The 15298-nt window shown below is 40.8% G+C and overlaps 2 protein-coding genes across 5 annotated transcripts in view; both read right to left on the bottom strand.

Annotated features, from left to right (window-relative positions):
- TTC33 (tetratricopeptide repeat domain 33) overlaps positions 1-4062 on the bottom strand; it is an 89321-nt gene extending 85259 nt beyond the window's left edge. Inside the window, exons 1-2 of one of the 2 annotated variants that reach the window (XM_019517927.1) lie at positions 3954-4062; positions 3170-3402 (exon numbers count right to left, since the gene is read on the bottom strand). In XM_019517927.1, coding sequence (XP_019373472.1) covers positions 3170-3393 — 224 coding nt within the window. In that variant the 5' untranslated portion in view covers positions 3394-3402; positions 3954-4062. Of the gene's footprint in view, positions 1-3169; positions 3874-3953 lie in introns of those variants that run through there. The other variant, XM_019517926.1, reaches the window with a different exon arrangement.
- A 5136-nt stretch (positions 4063-9198) lies between these two features.
- Positions 9199-15298, bottom strand: part of PRKAA1 (protein kinase AMP-activated catalytic subunit alpha 1) — a 35266-nt gene continuing 29166 nt past the window's right edge. For all 3 annotated transcript variants that reach the window (XM_019517923.1, XM_019517925.1, XM_019517924.1), the window contains exons 7-9: positions 14418-14904; positions 13397-13523; positions 9199-12060 (exon numbers count right to left, since the gene is read on the bottom strand). In XM_019517923.1, coding sequence (XP_019373468.1) covers positions 11828-12060; positions 13397-13523; positions 14418-14904 — 847 coding nt within the window. In that variant the 3' untranslated portion in view covers positions 9199-11827. The remainder of the gene's footprint in view (positions 12061-13396; positions 13524-14417; positions 14905-15298) is intronic.

The raw sequence follows: 15298 nt of genomic DNA, 5'->3' as shown, positions 1-15298 counted from the left end.
GCGCCAGAATAATTCTCTCAAAAAGGTTGCCCAGGATCGAGGTAAGACTAACTGGCCTATAGTTTCCCTGGTCCTCCTTCTTCCCTTTTTGAAGATGGGAACCACGTTGGCCCTCTTCCAGTCCTCTGGCACCACACTAGAGCACCACGAGTCCTCGTAAAGCCGTGCCAGGGGTCCTGCAATGACCTCAGCCAATCCCCTTAGTACTCTAGGGTGGAGATCATCTGGACCAGCTGACTTGAATACATCCAGTCCCTCCAGAAGTTCCCTAACTAGTTCCTCACTAATCCTTGGCCTAGGTGTGCCTCCCCTGGGGCCTGAGGGGGTTTTGTTGTTTAAAAGCTTTATTGTACTGTTATAGAACACACAGAAATAAGACATATGAAAACATGCCACAATCCATGAGCCAAGAACTCCTCCTCATTGTACAACGTTCAAAAGCAAAATAAGAAGGGGAAAAATCAGCTTGCACTGAATTTCACTCGGTATTAAGTAAAATACTAAGCTACCACTTAGTATCTTTAAAACTTATAGATCAAAAAAGTAAAATTGATCTGAGAGTTTATATGCAGTAATTTACTCTGAGTGAAGATGTACTGTAAAGACATAGATTCGCAGTGCTGCCTGTTATTTGGTACATTTTGCACTTTCTGATATTTATATGTAGATAGTTATATACACAGATGTATATAATCTGTTAATACTTCCAATTTAAAATATAGATAGACAGCAAACTTAAAATGGTTTTAGTTCATTATTTTTAGTATAAAGATTTGGGTTTGTTTTATTTTTGTTTTGTTTTTTAGAAGGACACCAATTCTAATGCTGGCAAAAGAATGTGCAAAAAGAACGTGTAGTTAGCCAACAGTATCATTAATAGGAACCTACTTAAATTGCAGCAGAAGTGCACAGTGACTCCTTTAGATGTCACTCTTTTTGCTATGTGCCCTCACCCAGTGCTGACTATCCAAGAGGCCCTGGTAGCCCTGCCACTCGCTGCTGATCAGCCAGGAGGTAAAACCTGCAATTTTAAATATACTGTGGTTTTTGCCTCCCACCATTGACTCACCAAGGGTCTCCAGTGATTGCTGCTGATTGGCCAGGAAGGCAAAAACTGTGGTGTTTGCCCCCTGGCCAATCAGCAAGGGCCCCAGGGCCCCCTCAGGCAATCAGAGCAATGCACTTCCACCACGATTTAGGTAGGTCTCTGGTCATGATTGGAACACTCAGCAAGAGTGAAGGTTTGTTTTTAGACACGACTTATTTAAATCCCTCCTAAAGGATCACTTTCAGTGTCAAAATGGTAATAATAAAACACATATTTAAACCTCTAAAGTTATTCCATCCTCTTCATTACCCAGTTAGCATATTTTAGACAGCCAGCTCTTGAGGGCACAAGCACAAACTACCTCTATAGAAGGTACAAGCTACCTTTAGGAACAGTGTGTTGGTGATCAATAATAATTAAAGTCTTGCATAATACGTTCCATTCCTTTAAGCTTGTGATGAATATATAATTTTATATTTCTCCAAGCCATGTGTGTACCAGTTGTGGGACATTAGAAAATAGGACATTTCCCGTATATTTGCTGGGCTGCACAAGAGGAAGATTCTTGAATTTCTCCAAATTAAAGTCACTGCAAAAAAAAAAACACTGTGGGAAAGCTAGAACAGCACTTAAAACTTATGAAGCAAAATAAATTACATCCACCCTGCACAGCACATTCTAAAGATGCTGTGCTGAAATATAGCTTTTCTTCAGAAGCCTAAATTTCACTAATACTCAAAGGGTTTTACTCCATGAGCAACAACGACATTTTTAAACCTTTGTATTTTACATGTTGCAATCAATAACCCTTTTAATAAGTTCCAAAAACCTAAGCCTCACTGGAATTTAAGACACTCTCTCCATAACTTCTGTATATTGAGCGACACCAAAATTTCAAAACCTAATTTATATATTACAGTGATTACTTCTTCGTGGAGGGGCTGGGCAGTGCAAGTGCGGGATCAGTCAGGCAAAGCCAAGCCTGAGCTTACACATATTTCCTCGCAACCTAGAAAGATATTGTGACACCCTGGCAGAGAATCACTAGCCTAAAGTTTATAGCAGCCTCTTTTGAAGCTATTACACTGAGGAAGTAGATAGAATAACAGTGTTTCTAATAAAATGGTAAAAAGGATGAGAAGGTGGCATGTGGAGGCCTTGAAGGCCCTGACCCCAGGGGCAGAGGTAGGAAGAGTAAGCTACAAGATTTTCACAACTTAAATCAATGGAGAAACATAAGTTTTAAGAACAAGTTTCTTACTTTAAAGGGATTGCTGATTGTTCTGGGAATCGTTCTTTTTTTTTTTTTTTTGTGGCGGGCAAACAAGAACTAGCTACATAATATTCTACTAAGTTATTTCACTAATAACCAAAACATAGTCTGCCTCTAGCGGTTGTTTGTCTGAATGTAGCAAAACAGCAACAATGGAAGCACCTTCACACTACCCTTCCAAAGTTACCAAGAACTCCAGGCTGACTATTCTAGTGCAGCAGCTGGCAATTTATGGCCAGTGGGCCAGATCCAGCCTGCAGAGCAAAGCAGTAGCATTTGGTGGTGGAAGAACTTCTATCCGTGCCATGCTGTGCCACATTGCATTCTACAGCTGGGCAGCTAGGTGTTCTGCCTACACAGTGCACCGTGGCTGGGTGGCAGAGAAGCAGCAGCAGCAGCCAGGTCCTACCTTTGGCACACCTCCAACTTCGCCTGGGTCACTCTGGTCCACAGACAGAAGTCATTGCTGACCTTGGCTCTAGAGCTACAGTGTTTCAGCAATTAATAAAATCAGTTATTTTTCCATCTGCTGGAACTACCAGACACCTATTAATAACATGGTGCAGTGGTGGCTTTTGTGGACTGAATGTATGCTTAAGATGAAAAGGAGTACGAACCAATTTATTTTGTAATGGCCAACAAAAAGCCATCAAATGGTGAAAACTGACAAAGTGCTGTTCAGTATTACAAAGGCAGCCTTAATGGGATTTATTTTTAAACAGATGCGAATGCAGAAGCCTCCACTGGATACTGCCTGCTAATTAAAAATAGAAAAAAAAACACCAAAATATTCCTTTACTAATTCATTTATTAACTTACACCAATGGAGATTAAAATAATTTCAGTACCTCCTATTCTCAGCCAAAACTGCACCTTCATCCTTGAGCTGCTTGCTTTTCTCCACGCAGTCCCCCATGAGAACGTCCTTCTTCTTCTTAGCTTTATGGACACCGTTACCATCTTCCTTGTCAGCTAGATCCTCCTCCTCATCAGCAGCTTCAGCTTCAAACTGCTGGGAAGTGGCCTTTGAAACTTTCTCACCAATCTTCCTTTTCCACCCAAAGGAAGCCATGCTGGAAGACTGAAGGGGGACATTTTTAAACCAATGACATTTTGGTCTCAAAAGATGCAGAGAAACTAACGCCTTCATCTGGGTTCAGGCAGCATCGCCTGACCAGCCGCTACGAAATATGATGGATGAACTACATGATACTGGGGGCAGCAAAAGAGCCCGACCATGGGAACGGCGGGAGGCAGAGGCAGTTGTCTGAAGCAAATGAACGGTTCAGAAAAGCAGCTCAACAGACACGGATTAAAGGGCCGACGACCACCTACAAGCCGGTGGGAAGTACCCAGTGAGCGGCACACATGCCATAGCAGAGGCTCCCTGGGGCCCCTATGGGTGCACGGCCCGACTCCAAGCACTGCTCCCCGCCTCGAAAGCAGGTGCCCGACCCCTTCGGCCCGGGGGTGCGCCGGCCGGATGGGGCCCGATGCAGAGGTTGCTGGGCCGAGGGGGCCCGGAAACTGTGCGGCCTGCTCCTGCTCCAGCCACGCTGGGCCCGCGCCGCAGGGCAGAGCCGGGCCCGGGGAGCCGAGCACAGGGCGGCGTTAGCGCGCAGAGGCCTTTACCTGACCCGCTTCACCGCCTGTTTTTCTTCCGCCTCCTCCGGAGGTGCGACCTTTGAACCCGGAAGCGGCAACAGCCTCATCCGAGACGAAGCGGAAGTAGCTCCGCCGCCGGAGGAGCAGAAGCGAAGGGCGCCCTGGCCTTTAACTCCCAGCATGCCGCGCGGCTCCCGCCGTGGCGCCGCAGGGTCTCCTGGAAGTTGTAGGCTTCTGGGCCTGCATCGCCCTTCCGGCCCAGCCCGCGGCGGGGGCTGGTCTGGTTGGAGGTAGGCCAGGGCCGCCGCCCCAGTCGTGTCCTTTTCCTCCCGCCGCGGTCGCATGAGGTGTTGCCAGGTGTGCGCTGGTTATCAACCCTTGTAGGATCAGTAACAGGGGAAGTGTTCAAGATGCACCAGGGATGTAGGTGGTAGCCGTCTTGGTCCGAGACCAAAAGAAACACAAAACTGAACCGAGACTTGTAGAGCCTTCCATTTCTTTTAGTCTCGAACCAACACGGCTACCAGAGACATCCCTGAAACATGAAAGATGCCGAATTTTAGCCCATTTTGGATTTTAAACCTCATTGGTGAACAACAAAGATTTCTACACCTTCCTGCCACCTGATACCACTAGGGAAGCAATTCTGCCTTCTCTGCCCATCAGAGAGCAACTTGCAAAGACACTCTACTCTTATGGACATGACGGAGCAACTTCCACTTTCGGTTTCCTCTGTGCAAAAATGAAATTTATTTCCTACCTACGTATGGCGACTTCTTACCATCTTTAAATTTTCCCAAAGCCTGATAAAGGGCGTGAGAGCCAGAAACCTTGCAGAAAAAGATCTTTTGGGGGGAATTTCTTAGCTGATCTAATAAAAGATATTATCTCTGAACCAAGAGGTTTAGAGTTTTGCATCTCAAGCTGTACCAAGTATCCTGGTGGTAGCCAGAGGCAGAAAGAATCAGAATACGTGGTAGAGGTGATATCTTTTATTAGACCAACTAGATTTTTGCAAAAAACTAAAATAATAACAATCTTTAATTGCAAGGTCTCGGGCACAAGCAACCTTCAGGCATAGCAGAAAAGATTGTAAAAGTGCTTTTCTACCCAGGAGAACTTTTACAGGCTTTTCTGCTATGCCTGAAGGGTGCTTGTGCCCGAAAGCCTGCAATTAAAGAAATTTTTTTTGCAAAAATCCAGTTGGTCTAATAAAGGATATCACTTCTATCACAAGCTCCGATTCCAAAATGTACCATAATTTTTGAAGCAGCCCATTGATGCGGCATATGCAAAACCCAAGTCACTCTCAGATTTGGAGGTTTGCTGTCAGCACTCTTATAACTGCCTGCCTCAAAATAAAAAAAATGCTTCAACTTCTACCTGGCTCTCATTCACACACTGGCAACTTACAGTGATCAGTGGAAATAAGACTTATTTGCATATTTTTTCAGTGTATGAGTTTTTTCAGCAAATATAATTTTGAACTTCCAATACAATAATTTCATATTTAAGACCTGGCAACACTGAGGCAGCACTAAGCTTTAGGGACTGGATCCAACCCATGTTACTGCACGCAGTGCTGACAGCGTATTTAAATCCTTAAGCAATGCTGATGGCGAGGCTTCTCCAACACACTTAATCAAAAAGTCAGAGAGTTAAGAAGTAGCATGTTAGGGTTTGCTTTCAAAGACTCACCCAAATAGCCTTGGAACCACCAAATAATGGGCAGAAGCATCGCAACAGTTGCAACAAGGGACTCCTGTTAAATAAATAAAAAATTGAGGCACAGTTCTAGAGATCACTGGGCTACAAGGTGACCATTTACTTGCACGGCAATAAAATTATCACCGTGAAAAGACAAAAAATTCAATGAAATCTAGCACGCACTCAGTGTAACATGGTAAGGACTCTGGTCAGGAGGGCCTATAATTTGATGCACCTGTATTTAGGGCCCAAGAACATGGTAAGAGAAAAGAAAAAAAGTCCTTTTAGTAATGTAAAGTAGTTTAATCTGATTTAGAATAAGAGTGAGATGTAAGCGAACTAGCTATTACTAAACTAGGAAATAAAGAACAAGAGATACACTAGAAAAACTGAAACCACTAGTCAATCAGTCATCAGCACGCAATACCTTGGCTGGAGGATGTGGGCTTTGTTTCCTCTGGGCTTGATGCTGCAGTTCTTGAAGGAAAGTAGACATTTCTGAGGGTTCGGAAAGTGCTTTAAGATTATACAGCATGATATAGTATATGACTTTGCAGTTTTTGAACTCACCCCAATGTTTATCATTCAAGAGCAAGCAGTACAGCTTCCACCCTAAGAACCACATTTCCCAACATTAACTAAAAGAGCTGTTCTAGGAAATATAAATACATGGCAAAATTAATTTCAATACAGATTTTTTTAAAGTAAAAAAAACAACACACACATATAAAAACCACATTCTCTACATTTACAAGTTCAATAATATTTGAAAAATTCTCCTCCTGACAAGCTGTTAGTATAGTTTGAAGGCAAGATCTCCAACCTCAAGACTTTTCATGAAAAAAGTTACAGTTTATCTTATTCTTGATTAGATAACCAAGACATTCTTTTCTAATTTGTCCCCTTTGCAATGTATGTCATTACAAAGTACACTTGGAATTCATTACACAGGCCTCACAAAAACTTACCTCATTTACTGCCTAGTACTGCTGGATGGAGCAATATAGTGCAAACAAGCTCATCAAAAGGTAGCTCTCCACACTACAAAGTCTAATGATTCTCACTCAGATTATGGGCTGTTGCTCATTAGCCACTGGCAGAGTACTCCCCCAGGTTGTCCATAAATCACTCCTGCCACAGCCTGGCTGTAATCCAGTTCAGAATATTTTTCTGGGGTTTCTAGAAACAAAACTACACAGGACACTTTTCTGAGCACCAAGCATTATTATTGCTGGGGAGTCTCATAATTGGCTCATATTTCCATTGTATAAATTCAAATGAACATTTGAAAGTAACACAGTGAACTTGAAGTGATATCAGACCATCAGTAAATGCATAAGAGTGAACCAAACTTCAAAGCAACATGAAAAATTTAGAGCAGCATCCTAATGTTCTGCAGCCAAGGAAAGAATAAATTACAAACAGATAGGTAATTAAGTAAAGTACAGGTGTTTCAGGAATCAGATTTCACAGTAAGGATGAGGGGTCTGTTAGAGGACTTCAACTTGAAGAAATATCCCACTCTATAGAGCATGTGAAAGTATCAGGAACATTAATAATCTCCACCTCTCACCTTCACTGTTCTTTTTACCAAACTGTAGTTCAATTTGCATCTTGCTGTGGTATAGCATAATTCTGACCCTAATTCGTGATGCCATTAAAATACCTCTGCCACCACTCTACAACAGCTCTCTACAAGTCGATTAACCCACTCTAAGCCATTAGCCAAATGATGGAAGCAACAAGACAGTGTTAAAGGTTTATTATCCAACTAACTGTATGGGGAGGGGTGGGGGAAAGCTCTCAGCAACAGTATCACTACCTGTACCCATCTTCATTCACTCTCTGTATACTGTAACATAGCCAAAGCAGTACTAAACCCATCAAATCATCCCCCACTACAGAAGTAGGGCACCAATTTATCTGAAAAACAGTAACTGAGCAACATAGTTCTAAAGTTGCTAACCACACCATGTGCAGATTTTCTTCACAGGCTGACCATTGTGTTAAGACCATCACAAATTATTCCTTAAATTATTAACCTAGAACAACTGGAGTGCCATGCATGGTAGAATACTGCAATTCAAACCCAGCACAGTGCCACTCCTTAATATCTATCTAAGTTAGGGCTGCAACCTAAATAAACCACTCCCAGTGGGCAATGGAGAGGGATGGCAAGACAGAGAACAGGTCCTCAGCTTTGTTATAATTTTCTTGACATTAAAGAAAATGTTGCTGTCTCAATCTGTCAATGTTTATCACACATGGAAATTAAGGTTGCATCTACACTGAGCTACTTTAAGTACCGGAAGGAACCAAGCCACAGAAGTACAGCGCTCCGTATGAATTAGTTTATATCTAGAGTTCACATCAAGAAACAAGAAGAGCTACTTAAGCTAAATAGACAGTCTTAGGACAACCGATAGGCAAAAACTGGCTATAAACTACATGAAAATTTAGGCTGGAAACCAGAAGACCACTTCTAAGCAATAGACCAGCAAGGTTCTGCAATTGCCTGGCAATCAGGAGAGTGGGGTTTGAACAACTTAGACCCTGCAAAAAGGGACACACACGACTGTCTGCAATACTAAGAACTGAACTGTTGGATCCAGAAAGTCCCTTCCAATCTTAAGTTTTTACTTGCACATTTTTACAGTCTACACTTATAAACTGGCCCTATTTAATAAAAATTGATCACCCTACTCATGGCGCAGGAATAGTTTGAGGCAGTGATTAATCATTAGCACTGAATAATCAGGACTAAAGATCATTTGGTCTCAAGCCAAGTTTTACAGCAACATAAAGTTGTGTTAGCCAACTGCTGAGCTTCTGAAGTTAGTGACATTTATAAAAACAAGTTTAGTATTTAAAAGGTACACTTGAAATCTACATATACTACCAAAAAGTGTACAATGGGATTTACGGGTCACCCACCTTCCTGCTTTTCTATTACTTCCGTCTATATTTTAGCTATCTTTCTGGATTTGAAATAAATTTAGTAATCCGCTTTAGGTTAGCATATGAAGTTTATATACAGACACAAGACAAGTAGCATGCACACAATTTTGAAACAAGGTTGAGTATTTTATATTTAGTAACATAGCTTCATCTTTTGAAAGTTAAAAAGTCATACATACAATTATAACAAGCATTTTCCATTCAGTATTGCCAAAAATTGCAATAGGAAGTAGGCACATCTTTTTGTGAGAGAAGAAAGCATCCATTTCTTACAACACACAGTAGTAATTAATTGACAAAATAAAATTTTAAAATCTGTATTCAAACACTTGTCATGACATGTGAAAGTTAACTTGATATATTGCACCACCAAGATGGATTTATACCCCTTACTAATGAAGTTACACTGCACGTGGACAGTCAGATGTAACCATGTCTTATGAACAGTTACAATACAAATGCAGGGTCCTTCAAGGGACTCCAGCTGGAGCAAGCTTGGGAAAAAAAAATAAGCACTCAACCAGTTTAATATTCCCTTTGCTATTGTGGAAAATGTTGGAGTACTCTCCCCTTCAAAGCTCCTCTTCATTTTGCAGTGAATTCTCTCTCACAACCTATTGGCAGATACTAGCAAATGTTTCAAGAACTTCATTTTGACTTCATTGCAAGATCACTAAGATCTAAAATGTGTGTGGTTATGCAGATTAATGAAATTTTGCAAGAAACAAATTAATTACAGTCCCATTTCTCCCACCCCCAGCCTGTATAAAAACTGCACTTGAGAAAACTTTTGGCCATCAAAACTGATTTATCGTTCCAATAATGTTTACTTTATTTAAAACTATGTATACAGTATATTTCTGCCAGGAACTTATTTTAACCTCCAGATACCAAGACAAAGTAAAAACATGGTTGCCTTAAAGCTTAAAAGGGCTGAAAAAGTATAAAAATGTAAAGGCAATTTGCACCCTGATCCCTTAACATGTGTGTTCAGCACTACAAAATATTTGCAATCAGGAGTCTATATTTTTTAGAAAGTTTAATTTTAATATATTTTCAAGAGATATTTTAACTAATCCCAAATAGATTTCAAAAGAAGAAATACTGTAATAAAAAAAGAAACTGTGCATTTGTATTGCATAAGTGCAATGCTTAACAATTTGAAAATTAAAAAAAACAGCGTAACAAAAAGGGATCACAATAAGTTATTGAAGAAATGCATCACAACCAATACTTTCTTTAAAAAAAAAGGCTTTAGGAAGTAAGTTTAGCTATTGGTCCCCCTCCCAAGCTAAACATCCATTACAAAAATCTCAGCTGTAGAAATGCTTCATTTTAACACTAAAATTAAATCTTTCATTTTGGGATAAAGTCCTTGTAATGCAGGATTACAACACTACGTGACACTATCTTGAAGACAGGAAAACAGAAGTTGTACCTACTTATTGGACAGACCATACAACTCCCAGATTCATAATGCAAATTTAGCAGATCCTAGATTTAAAACAGGTGCATGGTTTCTTCCAAGTCAGTATATATTAGCAACACTTAAGAGATCTGCTTCTGGCCAAGATTGTATCATACTTATTTAGCAGTTCACAGTAGGCAAAACCCTAGATCCACTGAAGTCACTGACAATGTTACCATAAGCTTCAGTTGAGTCAATATTTCACACTATATATTAATTTTTTCGTTGACTATAGTGGTATTTAAAGAGGAAATCTTTGTGGGACTGAAGATCTCGTGGATTTCATTTTTACAATTCTGAAATGCGAGATTAAACATTTTTTCTGGAATACACAAATACTGTTTTACACTTAAAACTGTCATAGCTAGATGATGGAGAAAAGCAGTAAGTACTTCCAACTGCAGATGAGACATGCTTAAAAAATGCTTCCACTATGTGCATATGTTGATTGCCCTAACTTAAGAGTCAATTCTTTTCTGAAACACTGCTCAAGTTTAGAAGCACTAGCTTGTTTGTTACTGCCCACTAAAATCATGCCTATATTTTTGACATGGGAATCTCAGTTGAATATTAGCAATCAAGTCTATACTTTTATCTGCATGAATCAGATATGTTTCAGTTTAAATAGGACTCAACTGCGCTGTCAACTTTAGGATCTCTCAATTAAAGTGTCAAGATGTGCTATAAAAAGTTACTTGAGCATTCTGGTCTAGATAAAACAGCTTCAACAGCAAAGTGAAACCTGTACCATATATGCCAACTCATCAATTTTATAAAGAACTAGGTCTAGGAAGTATTAAACACTGATCATTTGAACTCAGTGCAAAATTCGGGAAAAAGCATATGCTAACCTGTGGTGCATGCTCTTTACCATGCACACGGCTCTAATAAACAAAATCGCTCAGCCTGTAACAGCACTTTTGGAGATGCTGCACCGCTGCTACACTTAAAACTACTAGTTAACCTGCACAGATCATAAACCCACTGGAAAGAGTCATCTCCTGTGGAACTGTTCTACAGCATGAACTAGCTGAGAAGTCATCCCCCTTCCTTCCCCCCCAAATGCATGAGGAGAGCACTCTGTTCTACTGACCTTACGCAGCCCATATTACTTCACCCAGTGCTTACAAAGTATTTAAATCCTTAAGAAATACCAACTGGTTGGATTCTCCAACACACTTATCAAAATCTGAGAGTTATTAAGAAGCAGTATGTTATAATTTGCTTTAGGCTGTTCTGGGTGAATAGTTTATTTACTGCCAAATAAGTTGAATGAATACCACAGCAGTTTAAATGTTACTGCTCTTAAAATAACTGAACAGTTCATACTGATAAAAATTGAGGCACAGTTATAGATTGTGACCAGTAAGTCACTTTGATAGGTCATAGGGCTAAGAGGTGAACATTTACTTACACTGCAAAAAAAATATGTATCACCACCATAAAGACAAAAAAAATCTGCATGGTTCAATAAAAAGTTCTATGAATTCTAGTGTGCACTCAATGTAAAATGTTAAGGACTCTGCCAAAAGGGCCTATAATTTATTGTACCTGTATTTACTACTGGACAGTGAACAATCATAATTCACTTCAGCTTCAGCGTGTGTTGCAGGTCTAACTGCCCATAATCATGTTTCAGTTCCTGTGCAAATCGCATTATGTGGCTAGGTTTTTCAGCGCCTTAATTTAAACTTGATTATAATTGGAAGCATTTGACTATGATTTAGGCATGCTTATTGCTGTAAAAGAAATAAGCCAATCTTTAAAATTATTGTGCAAGTATTTTAATAAGATTTGCACACATCTCAAAAAATTCTATTGTATGACTTCCTGGTCTCGGAGTCAAGTCAGATGTAGAAGAGTCAAGTGAAGAGGTCACTGATGAGGTACTGGACATATCTACAGACTTTCCTTGTGCATCAACATCTGAAGATCTATAGTTGCTCACTGAGCCCGATCTCTGTGGAGTTGTAGTCCCAGACTTTGTTTCAGTAATTTCATCTAAAAAGAAAAAAAACACCTGGATGAAAAAACTTTACAATGGCAAATTGGTCATTAAAAAATACCCCATGAAACCCAAAGGTCCATCCAAGAGTCCCTGCAAGGTAATCCTGATTTCTACCATTATTCACACAACATACTTAAGCAGACTCAGCACTTCTAAATATGCACACATTAACAGGATTAAGAATTTGGCATTTGACTAACCCAGACAGAACCCTCCTCCAGAGATAGCTGAAGAAACAGAAGGTATTACTTTTAACCATGTTCTTCAAATATAATTTCACAGTCAGAACATTGCATGGTTAGTTCAACAAGGTAACAGGAAGTATAAGAGTAACAGGGTACTTGAAGGCAGACTCTCTCAAAGGTTGGGGCTACCTTAGTTTTGCAGAGTGTTGCTTCTATCCCTGGTCTAACGATTAGCCATTCTATAGTGTAACCCCACTTTACACTCCAAACATTTCTGTGTATTTCTTGTACAAACCCCATTCCCAACCTTCACACACACACACTCTGTACTAGTCACACAGACAGCACCCCTCTTCCAAAGCCAAGTTATTTGCAGTTATTCTCCTTCTGCAGCATCATTCCCACTCCCCTAAAATTCAACTTAACTCTTATTTTCTCTCTGGTCCCAAAAACTCATAACTAGCATAGTAAAATGGAACCACCTCCAAGACTGATGACCACAATCAGGGAGCTCAACTCATGAATATGTATAGCTAAGACATTAACCTAAACACAGCTAACTTACATACCAGCTGAAGACCTGAATGTACCACTCTGTATGAGCTTAGCCAATGTAAAGAATTCAGTTGCTCCTAAATAAGTGCCCATATAGTCTACTAGTAGCAGTTTTAGTGACAGCAGACAGAACTACAATGTATATCTGTGAGCCGCAGAGTATGAGTCAATTTACATGACTAACTCTGTCAGGCTGCGTCTTCCCTAGAAAGAGCATCAGAACTCACGGTGGAGGTGATATTTTTTTTATTAGACCAACTAGGGTTAACCCTAGTTACAAACTTTAGTTAAAATCCTAGGAGGCAGCAAGGCAGTGTGCAGTTTTCACAAGTTGCCAGGTAAAAGGTTAAGATCAGACTCCCCGCCCTCCTCCCTGCCAAATCTCTCTGTACCTGTTAACTCATACAAAGACATGGCCTCAAGTTTCTAATTTACTGCCATTCAAACTGCATTTCAGATTGATGCTTATATTCAAAAAGGCATAAATTGGGCGCTAGGTTTCTCAGTACTTTTATAGTACTTCATATTTATTCATTCAAATTTCATTTATTTACTTATTTAGTTACGCATTTTTCCTCTCCTCACGTACCATCGATACTACGGAAGTCCAGTAAGTATGTCCTACTGTCCACTTGATATAGCTGTAGACTCATTTTGGAATACGTGCTAGTCACTGGATTCTTCCTTCGAACCCGTAAGTAGTATGGATTTACAACCTAGTTATAAAATGCAAATAAAAGTTAATTTCCATTGTAATTTTAAGGACAGTGATAAAAATGTATGCAGCATTTTATTGTCTTAATGGACCAACCAAGTTATTTAGGCCTTCTTTCAAGTTTAGCTGGGCTGACAAAACCCTTGCTGATAGACATCCATCATCTTCCTGAATATTGGTTAAACCAGGGGTGTCAAACTCACCCCATGTCCCAGGCTGGATCTGGACCACAGAAAAAGCAGTGGCTGTAGCAACAGTGGTTAGATGGGACAAATAGTTGTGGGACAAGTAGGAACAAGGCAAGCAGGGCTGTTAGCACAACCTTCACTCATCCCCCTGCCAGCAATGATTATCTCCAACAGTACCCCTAGCCATACCTCCAAATTCCCTGGCCCACCAGCAGGTCAGATGGAATAGGTTCAAGGGTGCCAGATGTTTGACTCCTTGAGCTAAGGCAACAAGAAGCACTGCCAAAAGAACTGCATATACAAAGGGGATTTTGCCAATACACATATTTATCAGCTGGACTATTTGTGTATGTCAAGCTCTAAATTTAAGAAATTAAACAACTGTTCACTAGGGCACCCTTGGGGAAGACCAGGACCAATGGATATAAACTGTTGGAAGGCTGCTTCAGACTTAGTACCAGGAAAAACTCCTTCACAGTCAGGGTGCCCAGACTATGGAATAAACTCCCTCCAAAGGTGGTGCAGTCACCTACCCTGGAGATTTTCAAGAGGAGACTGGACAGTCACCTTGCTGGGGTCACTTGACCCAAGTTGTCTTCCTGCCTAGAGCAAGGGGGCTGGACCCAATGATCTGCGAGGTCCCTTCCAGCCCCGAACAATCTGAATCTATGAAAATGATCCACCAGAAACCCCTTCCCACCCCTCACCTTCCATTCATAATCCAGCTGTTTAATTGCACGACAAACTTCTGCCATGATGTCATTTGGTCGACTTTGGCTCCGAATTCCCAAGTGCCACTTCGCTCTTCTTACACCCTGGTGCTTTGATTTTTGTGGATTTAGCTCATCAAGTGTGTGGCGAGGACGGGGCGTTTCAGCTACTAGAAATGGCACTCTTTCCGGATGAGGACGAGACAAATGGTGATCATCAAGAAAAGAATCTGGTGGGCTTGTAGCCAAGTAGAAGTCTTTGGCCTCATTCATTATTCTTCTGTTATCTATAATGAGGTGATAAGCAACTGCTAAAGGGTCCTGGTGATTTCGGCTATATAGACAACTTAACACCTCCTCTTCTGCACATTCAAACTTCTCACACACCTCTTTTAAGGCTTCATCATCAATCATGGTGGAGCTGTATGATGGGTCTTCAGGAAAGAGGTACTTGGGAAGCTCGTGCTTAAACCACTCATGCTCCCTAGATATAAAAAAAAATACAGATGTTTAAATAAAAACAGACATTTCATTTGAAGGGGTCCCCAGCTGATCCAGACTAAAAACTTGGGACAAGAGAGGAAGAGCACAGCACAGCACAGCACAGCACTTTACCCACACAGCCCTTCCAAGTTGCACTGCTATTGCTCTGCCAGAAAGTGGCCAGGGACAGCACACAGCCTGGCAGTCTTGTTCCTGGGATGACTGAGGATAACTTGAATGAGCTATGATTAACTTAGGCACACACAACACTGTCCCAAGATAAAGTGTTACTACATTCTCTCCCCACCATACTTTAGACACATATACAAAAAGCAAGGCAATGGACTTCATAGAAAACATTTGGGGGGGGGGGGGGGGGGGTTTCCCCCCCCAAA

Source organism: Gavialis gangeticus, unplaced genomic scaffold (assembly GCF_001723915.1).
Source record: "Gavialis gangeticus isolate Ggan-Ray unplaced genomic scaffold, GavGan_comp1, whole genome shotgun sequence".
In the NCBI taxonomy this organism is placed as follows: domain Eukaryota; kingdom Metazoa; phylum Chordata; order Crocodylia; family Gavialidae; genus Gavialis; species Gavialis gangeticus.
Note: the sequence above shows the minus strand (reverse complement) of the source record. Positions and strands in the feature narration are given on the sequence as shown.